This window comes from Hemiscyllium ocellatum, chromosome 6 (assembly GCF_020745735.1).
Source record: "Hemiscyllium ocellatum isolate sHemOce1 chromosome 6, sHemOce1.pat.X.cur, whole genome shotgun sequence".
In the NCBI taxonomy this organism is placed as follows: domain Eukaryota; kingdom Metazoa; phylum Chordata; class Chondrichthyes; order Orectolobiformes; family Hemiscylliidae; genus Hemiscyllium; species Hemiscyllium ocellatum.
The window spans coordinates 119837358-119860820 of NC_083406.1; the positions used below are offsets into that span (position 1 = coordinate 119837358).

Consider the following 23463-nt stretch of genomic DNA (forward strand, 5'->3'; position numbering starts at 1 on the left):
GCCAGGTTCTTTGGCAGTTTGACCACAAACCATTCTGGCAGCTTCTATTGTACTAGCTTGAAAAGAAAAAACACCCAAGGCTTCACAAGTTGTTTATCTTCTCAAATACTGTTGTCCATCTGTCCCCCAGTCTCTCTCTGAAAGAAACCAAGAAAAAAACGCACCTCGTAAAGCCACAGTATTGTCACAGAAGGAGCAGGCATAACTCAGTTGACCCTTTCTGAGCACCTTCAGCAACTGAATCTGATCATGGCTGACTCCCCCTCTCAATGCTGCTCTGTCACACTCTCTCCCCGTAGCCCTTGAGATTGTAAATCTATGGGAACTCCCTATCCCACAGTGTGGTGGGGGCCAGGACATTGTTTATCTCCTCTTGAAATTTACTCAATTTGTTTGATTTAGCTGTGAGTTGAAGGAGAAAGTGAGGACTGGAGATGCTGGAGATCAGAGCTGAAAACGTGTTGCTGGAAAAGCGCAGCAGGTCAGGCAGCATCCAAGGAGCAGGAGAATCGACGTTTCGGGCAGCCTGAAGAAGGGCTCATGCTCGAAACGTCGATTCTCCTGCTCCTTGGATGCTGCCTGACCTGCTGCGCTTTTCTAGCAACACATTTTCAGCGATGAGTTGAAGGGTATGGGGAGTGGATAGAAAGGCAGAGTGGAGACTGAGATGAGGCCAGCCAGAATTCTATTAAAGGTGAAGCAGACGGAATGGCCACTTCCTACTCCTAGTCCTTCCTTTTTTATTATGTTGAGAATGGAAATGATTTTCTCCTGAAGTTGCTGCCTCTGGCTCAATTGATGCTCCGCTGTGGCAAGTGATTGATTTTTGTTTTGAACATTACTGCACCAAGCTTTCAATGTGCTTTTAATTAAAAGATTGCAGCCTGAAATCTGAGATGCTGTAACAGAGACCAATATCTCTGAGTAGGGGAACACGTCCAATAAATAATAGCTGGTCACAACAGCCAGTCTCCAAGCAGGGAACACGAGGGAGTGTGGCAAGAGAGTTGATAGTTGATGGGGACCCAGGTTTTTAAAGGGGTTAATGATCTGGAGGGTGCAATGAGAGTTTTTTTTTCTTATCCAGTGAGTTGGACCATAACAGTGTTACAAGGCAATCAAATCTGCAAACTAAATAGTCAGGCTTGAGACTTTTCAAAAAGACAGGCAGAAAGGCAAGGGTAATGAGGTAGCTTTGTTACTATGGGATGGAGTAAATATAATGATGAGAAATAATCTTGGGGGTTAGATACCAAATCTATATGGGTGGAGGTAAAAATAACAAGGGGAAGGAGACACTTCCCCTTATATAGATTCTTTAATAGTAACTAGACTGCAGGACAGAGTAAATCAGGAGATTGAAAAAAGCAGTACATTAATCACAGATGAGTTTATTCTTCATAAATTTTGGGAAAATCAAATTGGCAAAGAGCATATTTTTAAGATGAGGGGGGTGAGTTTTAAAAAAGGCCAGAGGGGCAAAGTCTTTCTACAGAAGGCGGTTCGCCTGTCGAATGGACTTTCTGAGGGAGTGGGCACCATCGTAATATTTAAAAGAAATTTGGATAAGTACATGAATAGGAGAGGTTTGGAGGGATATGGGCCAGGAGCAGGCAGGTGGGACTAGTTTAGTTTGGGATTACACTCTGCATGGACTGGTTGGACCAAAGGGTCTGTTTCTGTGCTGTAAAACTCAGGAAGAATTCATAGATTGTATGTGGGTAATATTGCTAGAATAATAGGTTGTGGTTCTAATCAGAAATTTTAGACCAGATGTATAGTAAAGTGGGTTTAGTTAATGATCTTGGAATAAAAGTTATTTTGGGGAACAGTGACCATAATACAGTAGAATTTTGCATTTCATTTGAGAATGAGGAACTTGGGTTTGAAACAACTGTGCGAAAGTAAGGAGTGCAGATGCTGGAGATGAGAGTCAAGAGTGTGGTGCTGGAAAAGCGCAGCAGGTCAGGCAGCACGTGAGGAGCAGGAAAGTCAACGTTTCAGGCAAAGCCCTTCATCAGGAAATGATGAAGGGCTTTTTGCCCGAAACATCGATTTTTCTTGCTCCGTGGATGCTGCCTGACCTGCTGAGTTTTTCCAGTACCACACTCTTGACTTTAAACAACAATGCTAAACCTAAATAGGGATAATTCCAGAGTAATGAGGACAGAGCTGGTTGGAGTGGTCTGGGATAGAAATTCATCAGAAAACATTGTTGATGAACAATGTCAGACTCTTAAGAGAATAGCTCAAGAAAAATCATCTTACTGAGGAACAAGAATTCAAGGAAAGGGATGAAGCAACCTTGGTTAACTAAGGAAGTCAAGGATAGCATCAAATTGGGGAAAGAAAATGTATCACTAATCTTTGCTGCACTGTAAGCTAGAGAATTGTAAACTTTTTAAAACCAGCAAAAGATGAGCATAAATAAAACAAAATGGTAGAAGATGAACTATGGAGTTAAATAGCAAGTAATTTTTTAAAAAGTGAGCAAATGCTCCTTTAAACACAGGAAAGAAGAAAAGGGTCAAAGTGCACATAGACCATTTGGAGAAAAAGCTGACAGAAATAATGACGAACTATGAAGTGGTAGAGGGGTTGAAGAAATTTTGCATCATCCTTCACACTAGAAGACACAAATAGCATTCCAAAATTTCAAACTATTCAAGAGGCGAAACATTGAGAGAAATACAATGATAATTATTATCATTGGAGGAAAGTGCAATGAAATGGGCCTAAAGACCAAGGAGCCTCCTGGACTCTGATGGGTTGTATCTTAGGATATTGAAGGATGTAGCAACAGAGATAATGGATGCACTTGTAGTAATTTTCCAAGATTCTTTACATTTTGGGAGAGTCCCTGGTGATTGGAAAAGTGTTAATGTAACACCTTTATTTCATAGGGAAAGGAAACCCCACACTTACCATAGTTAATCCACCTGCCCAACAAACCCCTGGACACTCTGGGCAATTTTCCATGGCCAATCCACCTAACCTGCACTACTTTGGATTGTGGGAGGAAACTGGAGCGTTGGGAGGAAACTGGAGCGTCTGGAGGAAACCCATGCAGACATGGGGAGAATGTGCAAACTCCACATACAGTCACCCGAGGCTGGAACTAAACCCAGATCCCTGACGCTGGGAGGCAGCAGTGCTAACCACTGCCATCCCAAAATGTTGAGACGTGGGATGAGAGGACAATTGGGGCAGGAGTTGTATTTACTGCTTTGAATGTATCAGCAGAGGTGAATGGGCCAAATGGTCGCCTCCTGTGCTGTAATGATGTTTTCTCTCTCTGGTGCTCCTGGGTGGGATAGTCAACTCCTGACCTTCTGATGCAAGGAGTTTTGAGTCTCCCCCTAGTGACTGAAGCCTGTAATGCAATCTAATGCTCCAATCGGAGGCAGTGCCTGAGGGAGTGCTGCAATGTCTACAATATCATTTATAGTTTCCATTTGAATTAGATGCCCCCACACCCCAGATGAAAGATCCAATGGTGCTCTTTTTTTAATGGGGCTGGAGTGAGTTCTCGGTAGTATCTGAACAAGTTTCTACTTTGACACTTGGACATTTTAGTCGCTATCTCTTTGTTTCAGCTGTGACAATATGACTAGAGGGCTGGTAATTTAATGGCTAATATTGTCCAGGTACGAAGAAAGATTGGACAGACTGGGATTGATTTCCTTTAGATGAGAGGGGACATGACTGAGATGTATAAAAGTATAAGGGGCATAGTTAAAGTGAATGGAAGGAACATGTTCCTCTTGGCAGGGAGATCAATGAGCAGGGGGCATAGATTTATGGTAAGGGGCAGTGGGTTTATAGGGGGTCTGAGCAAAATCTTTTTCATCCAGAGGGTGATGGGCAGAACCCTCCTACCATTGCAGAAGGATTGAGATGTGCACAGGAATAGTTAGGTGGTGGTTTTTTACCAGCATGGATGAGATGGGCTGAAGGGCCTTTCTCTGCGCTGTAAGTCTCTGACTATACGATGCAACGACTCGGGCGTGCAGCTTGAGGCGAGAGGGGGTATGACAGGGACCCATTTGGAGGAAAGCTCTGCTCTCGGACAATGTGAAAATATAATCCGGGAGATTCCAGGAAACTGAAAGAGAAATTGAAAGTGTGGATGGTGGTTTGGTGAAAAAACAGTGAAGGGTTTTGGGTCGATGATCGTTCAGAAGAGATTAGAAATTTAACATCATTTCAGGGAATACAGAAACTGGGTCTCCGGGGGGAAGGAATAACCAGGAAGGAATGTGAAGATGGATACAAGATAGTTCTGCAATTGGCCAAAGGAGTCTTTTCTTTTCTTCCTTTCATGGGCTGTGGATGTTGTTGGTGAGATGTAATTTATTGCCTATCCCCAATTGCCATTAAGGGCTTATGCCCGAAACATCGACTCTCCTGCCGTTGCATGCTGTGCTTTTCCAGTGCCACATTGTTTTGACTCCCTGATATCATGAAAACCAAATGACCATTTCAAAGGACAGTCAAGACTAAAGCACACTGTTCTGGGTCTGGACTCGCAAGAGCAAGGAAGAATACCACCAAGTATTCCGGAATTTCTGGAATAAGTTGGTGAAATTATTTACCAGGATGTTGCCTGGGGAATTTAAGCTATAAGGAAAGATTGGATAGACTGGGATTTTCTTTTGCATTGGAGAGACCATGGTTGGGAAGGGTTTTGCAAGAGGTCTATCTGTATCAGCTCCTCAATTAGTCTTAAGATCGAAAAGACTATCAGAGGCATAAAGTGGAGAAGAAGGTAATTTCTCCATTAGGGATCGCTAAACGGGGGTGTAGATTAATGATGAAAGATAGGAGGCTGAGGAGACGCTAAACAGTTATGGGGAAAGGCAGAAGAATGGGGTTGAGAAACCTATCAGCTGTGATCGAAGTACAGAGCGGGTTGATGGGCCGAATGACCTAATTTTACTCCTATGTCTTCGAGTCTCGGAAATGTTTCTTTCACTTGGAGGATGGTGGGAGGCAGGAACTCAATGCTTGAAAGGGTAATTGTGTCAGACACTCACAAGATTGAAGCAGTATTTAGATAGTTACTTTTGCTGTCCAAACCTCCAGGCCTACAGGTGGAAAATGGGATTAGTGAAGTCAGATGTTTGTTTGAGTCATTCAAGAATTGGCTGAATGACCTTCTGAGCTGTCGGTGTCTGAGAATCAGTGAATTGAGATGCTGTATTAGACAAAAATGGAACGGCCAATTTACACAATGATTCCCACCCTCAAACAGCAATAACAAGCTGGTTGAAAATGTGTTGCTGGTTAAAGCACAGCAGGTCAGGCAGCATCCAAGGAATAGGAAATTCGACGTTTCAGGCATAAGCCCTTCATCAGAAATTTCCTTATGCCCGAAACGTCGAATTTCCTGTTCCTTGGATGCTGCCTGACCTGCTGTGCTTTAACCAGCAACACATTTTCAACTGTGATCTCCAGCATCTGCAGACCTCATTTTTTACCCTTTATAACAAGCTGGTTACCTATTTAATTTTGGTGACATTGTTTTGAGGTTAATTATTTGCTGGTATAACCATAAATCCCAACCCTCTGGTGGGTTTCCCCTCTCAGTCCAAGGATGCACAGGTTAGGGTGGAGTAGCCTTGCTAAATTGCCCGTTGCGTCCAGGAATGTGCAGGCTAGATAGATTAGCCAGGAAAATGCAGGATAGGGGTGAGGTGGGTCTAGGTGCGATGCTCTTCGTAGGTTTGGTGTCAGACTCAGTGGGTGGAATGGCCTGCTTCCACATTGTAGGGATTCAATGACTCGTTGAAGTAGTTGAATTTTTAATTTGTTCCCTCATATGGTAGGGAATCACAGGCAAAACTAACATTTGCTGCCCATTTCCAGTTGCCTTTTGAGCTGAGAGGCTGGTTAAGCCATTTCAGAGGGCAATTAAGAGTCAGCCACATTGCTGTGGGTCTAGAGACACATGTTGACCAGATCAGGTAAGGACAACAGATTTCAAAAGGATATCTGTGAAATTAGATGGGTTTTCATAACAGTTGATGGCCACCTTCACGTAACCTAGATTTTAAATCCAGATTTATGAAAGGAATTTAAATTCCCTGATGGGACTTAAACCTATCTCTCAAAGCCCCTAGATTACTCATCCACTGAGTTCACCACCAACCATCAATGATGTTGAGACTCTGACAGGAAGGAAAGATGCCCCTAGAGGAGATGTGAAGCAACAGCAGACCCAATTCCAGTACCGACTCCCAAAACATTGGGTCAGAAGTCATGAGAGAATGGGTTTATTTCAAAACGGTGATGGATGAATCTGACTGACCGATTCCAAAAGTGTGAATACATTTTTGAGAGAATAAGTAAAGGAAAATAGTTTCCAGTGCTGAGAAGGTTGGTAACCTGAGGTATTTTTTTTAAAAAGTTGAATGTATACTTGATGAAAAACTTACGGAATGGTTGGGAGAGAGCAGTGAGAGTGAGATTTCTTGGATTGCTTTCTCAAAGATGAAAGAAGGCCTCATAGAAACATCCAGATTAGGAGCTGGAGAAGACCAGCTGGCTCCTCGAGTGTGCTCCTCCATTCCATATCATCGTGGCTGAACTCCATGTGAATTCAAAACCCAAGCTGATCAGCCATGATATTTTTGAATGGAGGAGGAGCCTCGAGGGGCTGAATGGCCTGCCCCTACTCTTCGTTCTGCCTCTTTAAGTAATCTACCTGCTTCTGCCTTAAACCTATTCAACACTCTGCCTTTTGAAGAAGGTAGTTGGAATACTGTAAACAGTTTTGGACCCCTTTTTAGGCAAGAGGTACTGGCATTAGAAGCAGAGTGGGTGAACTAGGCTGAAACCAGATATAGGGGGCCAGTTTTATAAAGAGATGATGCGTAGGTTGGGTCTGTGTCCTGTAGAATTTAGATTAGATTTCCTACAGTATGGAAACAGACCCTTCAGCTCAAGTCCACACTGACTCTCTGAAGATTAACCCACCCAGACCCATTTCCCATATTTACCCCTGACTAATACACCCAATTTACACATCCCTAAACACTACGGGCAGTTCAACGTGGCCAATTCACCTGTCCTGCACATTTTTTGGATTGTGGGAGGAAACCGGATCACCCAGAGGAAACCCACTGGGTTTGTCACCTGATGAAGGAGCGTCGCTCTGAAAGCTAGTGTGCTTCCAATTAAACCTGTTGGACTATAACCTGGAGTTGTGTGATTTTTAACTTTGTACACCCCAGTCCAACACCGGCATCTCCAAATCCTGAGAGAATGAATGAGAGAGAACCTTCTTGAAACATAGAAGATTCTGAGTAAACTTGACAGGGGAGATGTGGAGAGGTTGTTTCTCCTTGGGGGAGAGTCTAGGACCAAAGGGCATCATCTCAAAATAAGGGATCACATATTTTTGACAGAGTTTGACGGATGTGAATGTGATAGGCTGAAGGGTTTTTTTGTACTGTAAATCCCCATGACTCTGAATCAGAGAGGAGTGAATCCGTGGAATTCATTACCAGAGAGGGATGTTGATTTCGGTCATTAAGTATATTCGAGGCTGACAGAGACAGATTTTTAATCGGGAAGGGAATCGAGGGTTATGGGGAAAAGACAGGAAAATGGAGTTGAGGATTATCAGAAAAGCTATGATCTCATTGAATGGAGGAGCAGACTCAATGGGCTGAATGGTCTACTTCTCCCCGGTATTACGGAGTTCCACAGGCTGAGAGCGCTTCCTGGGCACAATGAGTCTGTTCTCTGACCTAGTGTTACTGAACTCTGTGTTGTATTTACGAAAGTTTTGGTATTTTCCACCCTTCCCCCCACCGCTTGACGATAATGTATCCTGTTTTCCTTTCCCCTCCCAAAGGAGCCCTGTGACCTGATGGGTTGCTGAGGTCCCCTCCAGGAACATTTGAAGGAGCATGGTCAAACATCAACCACTTCAGTACTATGAACCGCAGCTGTGCTTGTCTTGTCTGACTGGAATCTATGGGTGCAGATGGAAGAGGTACCAGAGGTCTCACGACAGTACGACAAAGGTCAGTGCTTGCTTCTCTTCCCAACATTGGTGCTGGGGAATTCTGGGCAGAAACAAGGCTCCTTCTGATGGGACTGGTAGAGCAATGTGATTTGGCCAAACTAAATTGTCCAGTGTTCAGGGATGTGTAGGTTAGATGCATTAGTTGGGGGCAAATGTAGCGTGATAGGGTAGGGGGAATGGATCTGGGTGGGTTACTCTTCAGAGGGTCGGTGTGGACTTGTTGGGCCGAATGGCCTGTTTCCACACTGTCGGGATTCTGTGATAAATTCCATTCCAACACATTGCTCGGTCAAAAGTCCGGGAGATTATCGCTGTGATGTCCCCTTTGTTTTTGGGCACTGATGATGGTTTGTAACCTGTTCCTGGAAAGTGATTCATTTTCAAGTATTCCCAACTGCTACAGTTCATGTGGCTGTGATTTAGGCAAGTCCATGAAAATCACGGAAACTCAGACCGAAAACCGCAAATTCTATCTGGAGATATAAGTTAGGTCTGTGTTCTTGTACAATTTGGGACAACGAGAAGTGATCTCATTGAGATGCGCTGGTTCTTTCTGAAGGAGTTTGGCAAGATAGACTCTGAGCCATTGTTCTAGATTCCCTGGTCAATGAAATGTGGAGCTGGAAAAAGCAGGTCAAGCAGCATCAGAGGAGCAGGGGAGTCGATGTTTTGGGCAGGACCCTTGATCAGGATTTAAAGGTGCTGACGTGAAATATCGACTCCCCTGCTCCTCTGATGCTGCTTGACCTGCTTTTTCCAGAGGAGCAGGGGAGTCGATATTTCACGTCAGCACCTTTAAATCCTGATCAAGGGTCCTGCCCAAAACATCGACACTCCTGCTCCTCTGCTGCTGCTTGACCTGCTTTTCCAAGGTCCACAATCTATCAACTCTGACTTTCCAGTCCTCACTATCTCCAAGTTCTAGACCTCCTGACCAGCAGAAACACCATGGTGCTGTCTCGATGTTCTAGACCAAGATGAGGTGAAAGTCTTCACTCAGAAGCTTGTGAATCTTTGGAATTCTCTGCCCCAGAGGTTTCTGGCTGCTCCATTGGTGAATATATTGACGGCAGGAACAGACAGATGCTCAGTGTCTCTGAGAGTGGAGGAAAAGGAGAAGGCGGGCAGCAGGGTGAGGTAGCCATGATGATAGTGAATACCGTAGCAGACCTGAGGGGCCGAATGGTCTATCCTTCTGTTGTTTCTTGTGTGACCTCTTTGGAATGCCATTTGGCTTTAAAGACGTTTGTTTGTTTTGACATTGCATTGTGGATGGTAAGACACGTGCTGAAAGAGGTTTGTAAAATCATGAGGAACATGGATAGGGCCAATACCATTTTTCCCAGGCTAGGGAAGCCCAAAACTAGAGGGCGCAGGTTAAAAGTGAGAGGGCAAAAATTGAAAAGGGACCTGAGGAGCAAATGTTTCAGGCAGAGGGTGGTGCGTGCAGATACAAAACTGTAGACCGTTTCCCTCCTTGCTTTCAGTGTACAAGAGGTTGATGGCCATTGAAGTTGCAATTATCATGTCATTAACGTTGCACTTAGACTGTTAATTACAAGCCTCAACATTTCTGCGACAGGTTTAATTGTAAGTTTATGTGCACATCCTACAAGTTTCTAGGAGTCACGGGGATAATGAAAATGAGCTATTGGTTGTTTGAGGCGTGTTGCGGAGGGCAATAATTAGGTGGGATTAGGTTGGCGACCTTTCAGAATCAGTGTGTAGTATAAACGAGTTGAAGATTGAGTTCCAGCATGCTGCCATGAGAACCCTGGAGAAAATCGTATAAACCTTCGTAAAGAAAGAATGGTGCCTTTTTTGGTCATTTTCCTTGAACATTTCCCTTCAAGCAGCCTTTGTCTCTCCTGCCCCCCTTTTTTTAAAGTGGGATACAGGCAGACATCATTCAATTGGCTAACAGGTCTTGTAGCTTTCTAATTGGTGGAAGAAGGCAGCATGTGAGGTCTTGTCTGGCCAATAGCAGAAGCATCGAGGCAGGTCAGACGATGCAAATTCCAGAGACACATTTATTCCGAGTTGGCAGCCTCAAGATGGGAAGATGGGTTGATCAACCAAGATCTGACCACATGAAGCAACATGGTCTCAGAGGTCGCAATTTGGGTCAACTCCTCCTTTATGACAGTAAAACATAGTTCTGAAGCTTTGCTGCTTTCAGAACTCAGGGAAGATGGTGGCAAAGTGGTAAAGTTACAAAGGGCTGAATGGCCTGCTCCTATTCTCCATGTTTTGGTGGTGACCTGAGCTGATATTGGGCTTGAACACTCATTAGTGTCACTGTGCTCAGTGAACCAGCTAAGTGAGCGATGCACCCACCTAGGAAACTTTTATGGTCTTATTTATATTGGATTCATATTTTACTATCTGCCAAGCTGGGATTTGAACCCAGGTCCCCAGAACATGATGTGGGTCTCTGGATTAGCAGTCTAGCAGTAATACCACCAGGCCATCACTACCAACTACCACTGCCACCCACCCCTCTACTCCATGTCGTGTCTGATTTTCCTGAGCAGTAGGCCCTTGCTGTCTCCCTGCTCCCACTAACTGCCCACCCCTTCCTCCCCCCTGGGTCATTGGGGTAACTACTGACTGCACATTCCTGCTGCTGTCTGGTTTCTTCATCAAACACTCTGACAGGGATGGGAAGTCGAGCAGCCCCTTGCTGACAGGGATGGGATTTGGGGTGGTGCTTATGTTGGGGCAGAGGGGATGTGTGAGGGAGGGGGTGGAGTGGAGATGAAGGGGACATGGGGGAGGGATGATGGAGAGGAGGTGGGGGCGTGGGTGGAGAGGCGGGGGGGGAGAGGAGTGGGTTTGGGGAGTGAGGAGGTTGGAGCTGTATTTGGATAAAGGGGGAACGGGGATGTGTCAGAAGCAGAGTGGAGGTTATGGGAGGGAAACGTGGGGAGGGAGCGAGGAGGGGTGTGTGCAGTGAGTGAGACAATTTGAGCAAAAGGATAAAGCAGGGAGGGATGGAGAGGTGTATACATTTTGGGAGGACAATATGTAACGAGTTGAAATGACTGGAATATCTTTTATCAATTGAAACCCTGTTGTCCTGAGAGGCAGGGCCTGCCTGTAATTATGAAAATCAAGTCTTATGAGAAACTGAGAGAGTTTGGTTTCTCTGTGCCTCCTCTCTCTGGCAAGACTTGGTAGTGTCCTGGTCACTAGTAACCCCTCAGCCAGGCAAACAGTGATTGGTTAATTATTGAGCCTAATCATCTGTTGAGTTGATGCCAGTTTGGCCTTAACCCTTCCACACTGGGTGAAGCCAGACTTGGCAGCAGGAAGAACCCAGAAGTGGAGGGTCACCTGGCTTTTGTTGGGAGCTGTAGCTCAGAGGCTAACACTCCCTCCTCTCTGGTTCTCCGGTCACAATTTCGAGCCCCACTCAGCATTGGAGCATGAAAATTGAGGTTAACACTGCCAGTCCTGAGGGATGCTGCTCTGCCATAAGTACTGTCATTCTAATCTATTGTTAATCTGTTATTCTACCAAGCACCAAAGAATACAGTGTTGGAAACAAAACTGAGTCCTCTTGGGTAACCTGGAGTCCTATCGATTCCCTTAAATAGCATCATTAAGACTAATTACTGCCTCTCCCGGGAGCTTGCTGTGTGTAAATTGGTTACTGTATTTCCTACATTTGTGGTGTAGTCACCATCGTAAAACAAAAGGTACTTCATTGCTTGTAAATAGAGTTGGGTTATTTTGAAAATTTGGCATGATACTCTGTTTTTAAGAGGTCTATTTTGTCTTTTTTTAGAAGGAAGGTTTTAAGACCAGCAATGAGATGTTTATCGTAAACCGCTTATGAGTCTTTGGGTTTTTGTTCTTAAAGTTGGAACAATAAAAGCAGCCTGAATGGGTGTGGTCAATCTCCCAAAGAGCCAGGAGTTTTAGCTTTTCAGTTTTTCAGTAGCAGTTGCTGCTGCAATACATCTCTCCTGACTGGGTTGTCCCAGTCGAATTTGTGGTCCTTTTTTTTGTCTGTGTGTATAGCTACTAGGGACAGCTGGTTGTGTCATTTAGTGTCTAGTTGATGTTTATGAATGTGAATAGTTAGTTATCTGTATGTTTGTCCTATATAGTATTTATATCCCATGCAGGAACTGCACTAAATGCTATATAGGACAAACAGGCAGACAACCCAACGATAATAGAGCAAACTGAACCGAGGACAGCCAGAAAATTCCTAGAAATGTGGTACTCATCCATGGACTCCATCAATGAACACATTGACCTAGCTCCGATATACCAACCACTGCAAGGAGCAACTGGAAGCAACAGGAACAGAACCAAATAAATTGCAGAAGAGGCAGTACAGGAGTGCTTTACAGGGAGGCTCCACAGCACTGAGGATGCCACCTAGACAGGGGATGGAACATCTGCAAATCAACTTCCCACTCGGCAAACATACCCACAACTACTGCAACGCTGGAGCAACTCAGCAGATCTGACAGCAATCTTAAAATCACAAAAGGTGACCTTATTGAAACATACAAGATTCTTAGGAGTCTTGACAGGGTAGATGGGGAAAAACAATCGATAAATATGGAGCTGGAGAAACACCGCAGATCAGACAGCATCCGAGGAGCAGGCAAGTCAATGTTTCGGGTCAAAACCCTTCATCAGGATTCAATCTGCATTCCTTACTGTTTCCCGAGATAAGGAAAGGTTGTTTCTCCTTGTGGGAGAGTCTAGGACCAGAGGCATCATCTCAGAAGAAATTCCTCCTAATCTCTGTCTTAAAAGGGTGACCCCTTATTCTGAATGGAGTGAATCTGTGGAATTCTTGTAGCACAGAGGGCTGTCAAGACAGGGTCATTGAGTATTTTCAAGGCTGAGAGAGAGAGATTTTTAATCAGGAAGGGAATCCAGGATTAGGGGAAAAGACAAAGTGGAATTGAGAATGATCAGACACGATCTCTTTGAATGGTGGAGCAGACTAAACGTCTGTTCCCCTGCTCCTCTGATGCTGCCTGACCTGCTGTGTTTTTCCAGTGCCACACTTTTTGACTCTGATCTCTGCATCTGCAGCTCTCACTTTCTTCTGAAGGGGCTGAATGGCCTATTTTTATTGCTGTTTCTCATGCTCGTGTGGGATGGTGATGGGGCAGGTGATACTCTGTCCTGAGGACACCGTTTCCCTGTATCAACTCACCTGTGACTGTCCAATCAAGCAATCCCACAAAGTGCAGAGAGATGAAGGGTGGGAATTTGAGTTCCTCTTAGTAAATATTCTGGCAATTTACCCAGTTGGTGCCAGAACATGACATGGGAGTGTAGGCTGGCACAGTTCAAGGCAACTATTTTTGGAAATAAACAGCAATTACTCCTGCCTTTGGGAAAAGAAAAGAAAATATTTTTGTGACAAAGGCATTAATGATGGGCACGGATGGTTTTTCTCAAGCTGGTTGATGTGTGTTGCATTAAGATAAAACAATGGGACTTAAAGATCCCTGCTTTGTTTGAGTTATCACGATTCTGAGTGGAATATAAATAATGGATGCAGTAGTGAATCAGTGACATTTCTATTGGCCACAATGGGATCTCCTACTGATCCTCATCTTCCAGTTCGGAGAGTCTTACTGGATGTGGATTAACAGCCCTGTTGCCTAGGCTACAACAGTCACCACAGTTCATCAAAGTTTTTTTTTTGTTTTTGTTATGAAGAGCGTCATGGCTTCCTGAAGTTGTGGGAGGCGCTATGTCAATGCAGGTTTCTGTCTTTTTCCTCCGAGGTCATCGATCAGCATGGACGATATGGGTTAGCACTACTGCCTCAGGGACCCAGGTTTAAGTCCAGCCTCTGGCACCTGTCTGTGTGGAGTTTGCTCATTCTGTGTCTGTGTGGATTTCCTTCAATAATCCAAAGATGTGCAGGTTAGGTGGATTGACCATGCTAAATTTCCCAGTGTCTAGGGGTGTGCAGGCTAGGCGGGTTAGCTATGAGAAATGCAGGGTTACAGGATAGGGTAGGGGGGTGGCTATGGATGGGGTTTTGGCTGGAAGGTTGGTATAGATTCGATGGGCCCAATGGGCTCCTTCCACACTGTAGGGATTCTATGATCAAACATTAAGCATAAAAAGCAATAGTTGTTCCTGGCTAGGCCAGCATTTATTGCCCAGAGGTCATTGAAGAGTAAACCATATCGCTGTGGGTCTGGAGTCATGTGTAAGCCAGACCAGGTAAGGGTGGCTGTTTCAGGAAGGAAACAATTAACTGTGTACCCCGTGGGGCAGCCCGTCTTTGTGGAGCTGCTGATAGAGTTGCTGTGATAAGCCTGGGGCACAGGGGTGCAGTGTGCAGGGTAACCATGCCAATGTAGTTGTTCTGGCTTGGAACCTATGCTGGGTCCAGAGAACTGATTTGATTGAGGGACAGTGAGTGGTGAATGGGCTGCAGAGAGTCCCAAACCTCCACCCTAGCCTTCCTGTGTTATGAATTCTAGACAACCTTTCATTGCAATAGCCCCAAATTAGGCTTGGAATGAAGAAAACCCTCTTGCTGCTTGGCAGGAGAGGGTCATATTATACAAAGGGGCACACTCCAACGCAGCCGTGAATGTGGTTCCACTGGAATGTTTATCCCACATGCAGCCAGTTCCTGGTGTTTTAATTTCCAGTTCTTGACCGATAATACAAGGTAGGATCATTGTCATAGAGATTTAAAGCACAGAAAAGGCCCTTCAGCCCATTGAGTCTGGACCACTCAAAACTTGCACCTAACTGTTGTAATTCCACTTCCCAGTTCTTGGTCCACAGTCTCGGCTCGGCCAGCATTTATTGCCCATTCCTCGTTGGCCTGTGGACATGAGCACAACCAAATACTACTGAAGCAGCAAGATATTACATTCTGCTAATTCAGCCTGAGGGATGTGCACAAAAGTTAGAATGTGAAGGCTTTCACACAGCAGCCAAAATATTAAAATCTAAACTTAATGCATTTATGCAAACAGAAAATATACAGTTCTCCGGGGTGAAAGGAGAATGTGCTGGAGAAACCCAGCAGGTCTGGCAGCATCCATGGAAAAAGCAACAGGGTAAAAGGTTTTGAGTCCAGTGACCCTTTGTTTTGGGCAGCACAGTGTCTCAGTGGTTAGCACTGCTGCCTCACAGTGCCATGGACCTGGGTTCAATTCCAACCTCTGGTGACTGTGGTGTTTGCACATTCTCCCCGTGACTGTGTGTGTTTCCTCCAGGTGTTCTGGTTTCCTCCCACAGTCCAAAGAGGTACAGGTTAGGGTGGATTGGCCATGATAAGTTGCCCATGGTGTCCAGGGGCATGTAGGCTAGGTGGATTGGTCATCGGGAATACAAGGTTACAGGGATAGGGTGGGGCGTTGTGGTGAGACTGGGTGGGATGCTCTTCAGAGAATCAATGTAGACATGTTGGGCTGAATGGCCTGTTTCCACACTGCAGGGATTCTATGATTTCTGTGAATTAACTGGACTCGAAGCGTTAGCTGTTTCTCTCTCTACAGATGCTGCCAGACCTGCTGAGTTTCTCCAGCATTTTAGTTTTAGTTTCACATTTCCAGCATCCGCAGTATTTAATTTAGACGCTCAGCAATGCTGGGAGGGAGCATGTGGAAAGGTTGTTTCATCTCGTCAGGGAATAGGGAATAAACATTCACACTTTTAAAATAAAGGGGTGACCCATTTCCAATAGAGATCAGAAAGCTTACTTATCAGTGTCATGATTCTTCTGAAATTCTTTCTCAAAAGACAGTGACCCTTCTATGATCCAGTGGGTGGTAATGCCAGGCAAGTCAGATCCCAGAGTGAAACCGGTCCTTTTTATTTGACATGAAAGTCAATCATGGGCAGCCTCTTATGAGTATGTTCAGTATCCTTTTAACAAAAGAGCCTAAAAGTTCATTATATAAAAGAAAAACCAATTACATGACAGTAAACAAAAGGTTCCTCACTCAGCCAGCACAGCTGTAATTGGTTTAATTTTAAATACACATTTTCTAAGTTAATGTCTCTCCTTAAGCTGCTTGAAATGAACTGTTAACTGGGATTCTACTCACTGGGGTTTAGAAGAATGAGAGGTGATCTCATGGGAAATATATAAGATTGTCAAGGGGCTTGAAGGGTAAATGCTGAGTGGGTATTTCCTCTCATGGGAGAGTGTAGGAACAGAGGGTATTGTCTCATGAAGGGGTGCAAATTTAAGACAGAGATCAGGAGGAATTTCTTCTGAGGGTTGAGTGTCTTTGGAACTCCTTACCACAGAGAGCTGTGGATACAGAGTCCTTGTCTGTATTTACTGAAGTCCTGAAGAAGGGTTATACCTGAAACGTTAACTTCTCCACCTCCTGATGCTGTCTGGCTTGCTGTGTTCTTCCAGCCTCCTGCTGGTTTACTTTGTGGTATATTTAAGGCAGAGATAGATTCTTGATCGGCCAGGGAGTACAGGTTAAAGGGAAAGAGCAGGAACATGGACACCTCCATTCTAAAGGGTCTTCCCATTGCTCTGTGTTCTCCAGCCCTAGTCTCTCCTACCGATGGAAACATCTTCTCAATGTCCACTCTGTCCAGGCCATTCAGTATTTTGTATGTTTCAATTAGATCCCCCCATATCCATCATCTATCAACATAGAGTTCTCAAACGTTCCTCATATGTTAAGTTCTTCATTCCTGAGATCATTCTTGTGAACCTCCTCTGAACACACTCCAGGGCCAGGACACCGTCCCTGAGATTTGGGGCCCAAAACTGCACACAATACTCCAAATGTGATCTGACCAGAGCCTCACAAATACCTCCCTGCTTTATATTCAAGTCCTCTCAAAATAAATGCCGTCATTGCATTTGTCTTCCTAACACTGACCCATGCTGCAAGTTTACCTTGAGAGGAATTCTTTTGTGTTCTTTTTCCAACCTTTTTGTTGTGCATCAATGAATAATTGAACATGTTTCTTTGCCTTCAGCACCAACACTGTTTATTGTGTCTTCTGTTTGCCCTCTGGGGAGAGAGAGACAGTGCTGGGATTGACTGATCACTCGAATTCTGATCTGTCCAATTGGATCATGACTGATCTTTGAAATGTTTCTACCTGCCAACCTTGGCTCTGTAACCCTTAACCCCCTCTCATTAATTAATGTCCATCAATTGCTGGGTTGAAATTTCCAATTGCCCCTTTTTCAGGCTGAACAGCTTTTTGAGTGGATTTTGTTTGGATGGGGTGGGGCCGGGAGTTGAGTTTTGGATTTCCAGACCCCTTTGTGTGAACAAGCTTTTATGTATGATGTCCCAAGCAGAATGGCTCAGATCTACGGAATCTATCCTCGTGTTTCCAAGCTCTACTCTTTCCCCCTGCACCACCCATCTAAATTGTAGAGGACAGAATCTGCCTATGTTAGAGTTGCTGACTTCCATTATCTGAAACATACACTAGCACTCTTTCTGTGAATCATAAAAAGCTAGCGTCCACGTTCAGTGGGTGATAGGTGAGCTATAATGGAATAGCGGCCTTTACTTGTAGACTCAAAGGGCCAAATGGTCTTCTCTTCATATCTTCTATTTTTCTTTTCTATGTTTCAAGGTAACCAGGCATAAGGGTAAGGAAATACTAAATAAAACCGAAAAAACTGCAGAAGCAGAAACACAAGTTGTTGGAAAAAGCTCAGCAGGTCTGGCAGCATCTGAGCTTTTCCAGCAACTTGTTTCTGTTCATAAAGGGAAGGAAGTTTAGCTAAAACTTGCATAAGGTACGAATCGCACCACAGCTGGATAACTGTGGCCAATATTGGGCCGCTCTCCCTAAGAATAAAAGATATACACATGCCCTGAGAGCCGTCCGGAGAAGGTGCACCCTGCTGATCCTGGGTGTACAGGGACTGTGTTACGAGGAGAGGTTGGGTTGTACTCATTGTAATGTACAAGAATGAGAAGTGACCTTATTTAAACACTCAAAACTCTGAGTGGACTTGACAGGGCAGAGGTGGAAAGCTTGTTTCTCCTTGTGGGACAGTCCCAGACCAGGGGCCAACATCTCAGAATAGGGGGTCATCCATTTAAGACCGAGATAACAAGGAGTGGAGATCACTCCGGGAGGAGTGAATCTGTGGAATTCTTTACAGCGGAAGACCGTCATTAAGTGTAGTCAAGGCTGAGGGAGTGAGAGAGAGAATTTTAATCAGTAAGGGGAATTAAGGGTTACAGGGAAAAAGCAGGAAAGTGGAGTTGAGGATTATTGAATCGGCTGTGATCTCTAACTGGCAGAGTAAACTGGATGGGCGGAATGGCCTAATTCTGTTGCAACATCTTATGGTTTAGTAAAGAACTGAATTAGATTGCCCCATATCTTTCAAATTTGAGGAACAACAGGCTAGGATTATTTTGTAAATTAACCCTTCAAACTCCGGTATCATGGTGTCACATTCAGCTCTACCCTCGAACATCAGCATTTTGTTTTGGAGGGGGGAGTATTGAACTGAGTGCCACACGAGGATCTGGAGCATTGGTTAACAAGTTCACATCGGAAGCTAAGGGACTTTAGGACGGATTGATTTCATCACAATTTGGACTTTGGTGCCTCATTCAGGTCACCTGGTCCAGACTCCGTCTTCGATTTTAGACGCAATCGATCATGTCTGGGATGTAAATATCGACTCTCCTCCTGTATCTGATGGCCTCCAGCTGTCTTTTGGTTTCAGGAACTTGCTTCAAGTAAAGTTCAAAGTTAAACTGTTCTTGTGGCAAGGTGATGTGGTTTGCAATGAATTTGCATCTCCCTTCCTCAGGATCACATCCCACAGCAACGGCAGAGTTGTGCAGGAAATATAATCCCAGACGCTGTATTTTTGGACACTTGCTATAACTGGTTTGGACAATGTGTTTCCTGGATGTTATTTTAAAATGGGCTTCAGTCTACAAGACTAAAGGAACAGCAGGAGGTCATAGACTCCTACAACAGAGACAGACCCTTCGGCCTAACTCTGCCATGGTGACTAGGTTTCCTAAACTGAACCACCCTCATTTACCTGCGTTTAGCCCATGTCTCTCACCCAGTCACTTTGACCTTTTCTATCAGTCAGTCTGTTCTGTCATCTGACTCCTACTTTTGCCCCTTATCCCTTCATATCTTTCACTGACAAGAATCTCTCCATTTCATGATTTAAACTTATTTGTACGTTTGGGGAGACAAAGAGCTTTTTTTTATATTCGTGCACAGGAAGTGGGAGTTGCTGGCCAATTATTGATTGGCTCTGTATCCTTCACGTGACAAAAGCCATTAGCCAGAGGTTCAATTGGCTTTGGCATCTCTGGACCAAGTTAGCCCCTGATCTGCATCCAGGGGTCCAATGCCTTTCATCGACTAGAAAATAGGAACAGCATGAGGAGGCTGTCTGACCCTCGGAGTGCAGTAGATCTTGGGTTGTTCTGTCAATTTAAGAAGAGGTAGATTCCTAATTAGTAATGTTAAAGGGCTATGGAGAGCAGGTAGGAGAGTGGAGTTGAGGCCAAGATGAGACCACCAATGGTCGTGCTAAATGGTGTAGTAGGGGCTGAATGGCCTACTCCTCCTCGTTCTTATTTGGCCCCATTAACCTGCTCTGCCATTCAATGGGATCATGGCTGACCGTCTAGCTCAGTCCCCTTGTATGTGTTTTCTCTTTCCCCCTTTGAACTATATCAAACGCCTCCTTGAAAACATTCAATGTTTTGGCCTCAACCACTTTCTTTGGCAGAGAATTCCCCAGGCTCCCCACTCCGAGTGAAGACATTTCTGCTCATCTCAGTCCTAAATGGCCTATCGGTATCTTTAGACCGTGACCCCTGGTTTTGAACTCCCTACACATCGGGGACATCCTTCCTGTGTTTACCCTTGTCTAGTCCTGTAAGAATTTTATCCGTTTCTATGAGATAGAACATAGAACGATACAGCGTAGAACAGGCCCTTCAGCCCTCGATGTTGCCCTGACCTGTGAACTATCCTAAGCTCATCCCCCTACACTATCCCATCATCATCCATGTGCTTATCCAAGGATTGTTTAAATTCCCCCCTCATTCTTCTAAACTCTAGTGAGTAGAGTCCTAAGTGATCCAGACCCCCCCCCCACATTTGTCAGACTTGTCATCCCAGGAATCTGTCGGATGAATCTACAGATGAGGAATGTGAACATCTGTCTGGATCGCACAGTGACTGCAGGCACTCGTACCGTCAGCAAACAAACAAAAAGTGAGCAACAAAAGTAGGAAGAGTAGAGAAAAAAATAAACCACAACACTCTCTGGCCAGCTGCTGTTTACTGGCAACACCAACTGTTTTGATGACAATAATTTTTTCCATCTTGGCTGGCTGACATCAGCTGCCAGCCTCTGTGTTTTCTTTTCTTGCCTCTAACTTTGGTTTCAGTTCTGAGGAACTTTGTCAACCGTGGTTTCCTCATCCTGATGCTGGCCAGATGGGGGATCCCATTAACGTGGCGATAGGCGAGTCCCAGGATCAGAAAGATGGGCAGAAGTACGATGTTCATTTAACCTCCAGTATATACCCTTTACCTGATGTGGCAGTGTTAATGCTATCCCTCATCAACCCACAAGGGGTGATACTGAGCAATCGGTGATAGTTTCATGATGGCCGTCACTGATGAAGGTCTAGCTTCTAGATTTATTAGCAACTTAAAATCCACTAGCTGCCATAATAGGATTTGAACTTCTCCCAACAGGTCATAGGGCATAGAAACAGACCCTTCGGTCCAACCAGTCCGTGTTGAACATAATCTCAAACTAAACTGGTCCCACCTGCCTGATCCTGGCCCATATCCCACCAAACCTTTCCTATTCATGTATCCATCCAAAAGTGATTCTACCTACATCTACTTCCTCTGGCAGTTCATTCCACACACAAATTACTCTGTCAAAAAATAAATTTGCGGCTTGTATCTTTTTTTAAATCTCTTCTCTCACCTTAGATTAGATTAGATTACTTACGGTGTGGAAACAGGCCCTTCGGCCCAATAAGTCCACACCAACCCGCTGAAGTGCAAGCCCACCCATACCCCTACATTTACCCCTTACCTAACACTACGGGCAATTTAGCACGGCCAATTCACCTGACCCGCACATCTCTGGACTGTGGGAGGAAACCGGAGCACCCGGAGGAAACCCACGCAGACCTTTAGAAATATTCCCACCAGACTTTAAGTTCGCCATCCTAGGGAAAAGATACCTACCATTAACGCTATCTGTACCCTTCATGATCTTACAAACCTCTATAAGGACACCTCTCAACCTCCTACGCTCCAGTGAAAAAAGTCTCAGCCTATCTTGATAACTCAAACCCTCAAAACTGAGCAACATCCTCGGTAAATCTATTCTGAACCTTCTCCAGCTTAATATCGTTTTACTAGCCCAGTAGTATTACCAGGAGACAGTGGGGACTGCAGATGCTATAGAAGTTAGCATCAAAAAGAATGGCACTGGAAAAGCACAGCAGGTCAGGTAGCATCGAGGAGCAAGGGAGTCAATGTTTCTGGCAAAAGCCCTTTGTTCGTGGTATTACCACTAGGCTAACACTTCCATGCAATACACCAGCTTTGGCGAAGCTGAGATGAGGCAATGTCTTCTCTCTCTGCTCACTGCCCAGGCTGCCCTGCTCTCAGTCCTAGAGGTCTACCATCATCCTTATACTGTGTACCCACTATGTCAGTGATTGTTCCCGAAATGGTCAGCGGTCAGGATTCTGAATGAGAGCCCAAATGTTGAACCTAGCTCCTCCTTTCGCACTCACAGCAGTATTATGGTGCAGGAGGAAGCCATTCATCCCATTGGGACTACACCAGGAAGGAGATTTGCAGTGGAAATTGCTACCCCGAGTCAGGGTGCTTGTCCGATATGGACTCTAGATAAATGGGATTCTACCTCTTCAATGCTAACGCAGGGAACTCTGGCACAGAGGGATCTTGTCCACAGATCCTTGAAGATGGCATAACAGGTTAATAGGGTGGGTAAGAGGCCGTACGGGGCACTTGTCTTGGTTGTGGCCAGACCTGTACAGGATTTTGGTTAGGCCAAAGAGTATAATGTGCAATTCTGCTCTCCGCAGTTCTGGTCTCTGTACTAGAGGGAGGATGTGATTAGATTCACCAGGATGCTGCCTGGAATGGAGCATTTTAGCGATGAAGAGAGACTGGATCAGCTCGAGTTGTTTTCTTTGGAGCAGAGTGGGATTGAGGGCCATAGCCAGAATGGATAGAGAGCAGCTATTCCCTTTTAGTTAAGGGTCATTAATGAGGGGGGCACAATTTGAAAGTGAAAGCTGGGAAGTTTAAAGAGGATTTGAGGAAAGGATATTTCACCCCAAAGGTCTAGACTACCCTACCTGGGAGGGTGGTTGAGGTGGGAAACCTCACAACCTTTAGCAAATACTTGGGGATGAGCCCTTGCAATGTCACAACCTTTAGGGCTATTGGCCTTCATGACTGAAAGTGGGATCAGTGAGAGCAGTTGTGTGCTTTTGATGTACGGAGTCAATGGGCCAAAGGGCCACTCTTGTACTTAAAATCAAAGGCAAATTAGAGGGGAGCTTAGGAAAACTGGTTTCACCCGGAAGGTGGTGAGAGTCTGAAATGCACTTCCTGGAAGGATAGTTGGGTCAGGAAACCTCACAACCTTTAAAAAGTATTCGGATGAGATGTTCTCGCATTCAAGGCTATGGGCCAAGGGAAGGAAAAGTAGGATTAATAGGTTAGCACAGATTCAATGGACCAAAGGGCATCTTCTGTGCTGTATGACTCTTTGATTTTACGATTGTACATCGATTTTGGGGGATTTTGGGTCTTGCAGCCAACAGCATCATACATACCAACTTCTGAAGTAGCAATAGGAGTAGGCCACTCAGCACACAAATCTGCCACCCTGTTCAATAAAATGTGCAGGTTAGGTAGATCAGTCATGGGAAATGCAGTGTTATGGGGATAGGGTGGGGTGGGGGCAGTGGTGGGACTGGGTGGATGCTCTTCAGAGGGTCAGTGTGGACCTGATGGGCTGAACGGCCTAGTTCAGCACTGCAGGGTTCTTTGATTACACGATTGCAAAGATCACGGCTGCTCCGCATCCCCAACAGAAAATCACTGTGATCTTCAAAGTTGATGCTAAAAGTAGAAAGGCAAGATGGTGTTCCTTAAGTTTGAGTTTGCCTTCTTTTAGAGTGGTGCAGGATGGAAAGAGTATTTAATAAACCATTAGATAAACACAGGCAGGAGAAAGGACCACATGAATGTACCATCAAAGTTCACTGAAGGTCAGAGTGGACTGAGTAGCTGCCTTCTGTTACTATTTCCCATTTGGCAGGAGGTTAACACAGATTGTATTAGTTGGGGAAGAGATGGCCCAGTCGTATTTATCACTTGACCTAATAATCCAGAAAGCCAGGTATTGCTTCAGG

General features: G+C 44.9%; 1 protein-coding gene across 2 annotated transcripts in view; it reads left to right on the plus strand.

Moving 5' to 3' along the window:
* Positions 1 to 23463, plus strand: part of LOC132816889 (glycerophosphodiester phosphodiesterase domain-containing protein 5-like) — a 228937-nt gene that overhangs the window by 73197 nt on the left and 132277 nt on the right. For both annotated transcript variants that reach the window (XM_060826895.1, XM_060826896.1), the window contains exon 2: positions 7862 to 8033. In XM_060826895.1, the coding sequence (XP_060682878.1) occupies positions 7917 to 8033 (117 nt within the window). In that variant the 5' untranslated portion in view covers positions 7862 to 7916. The remainder of the gene's footprint in view (positions 1 to 7861; positions 8034 to 23463) is intronic.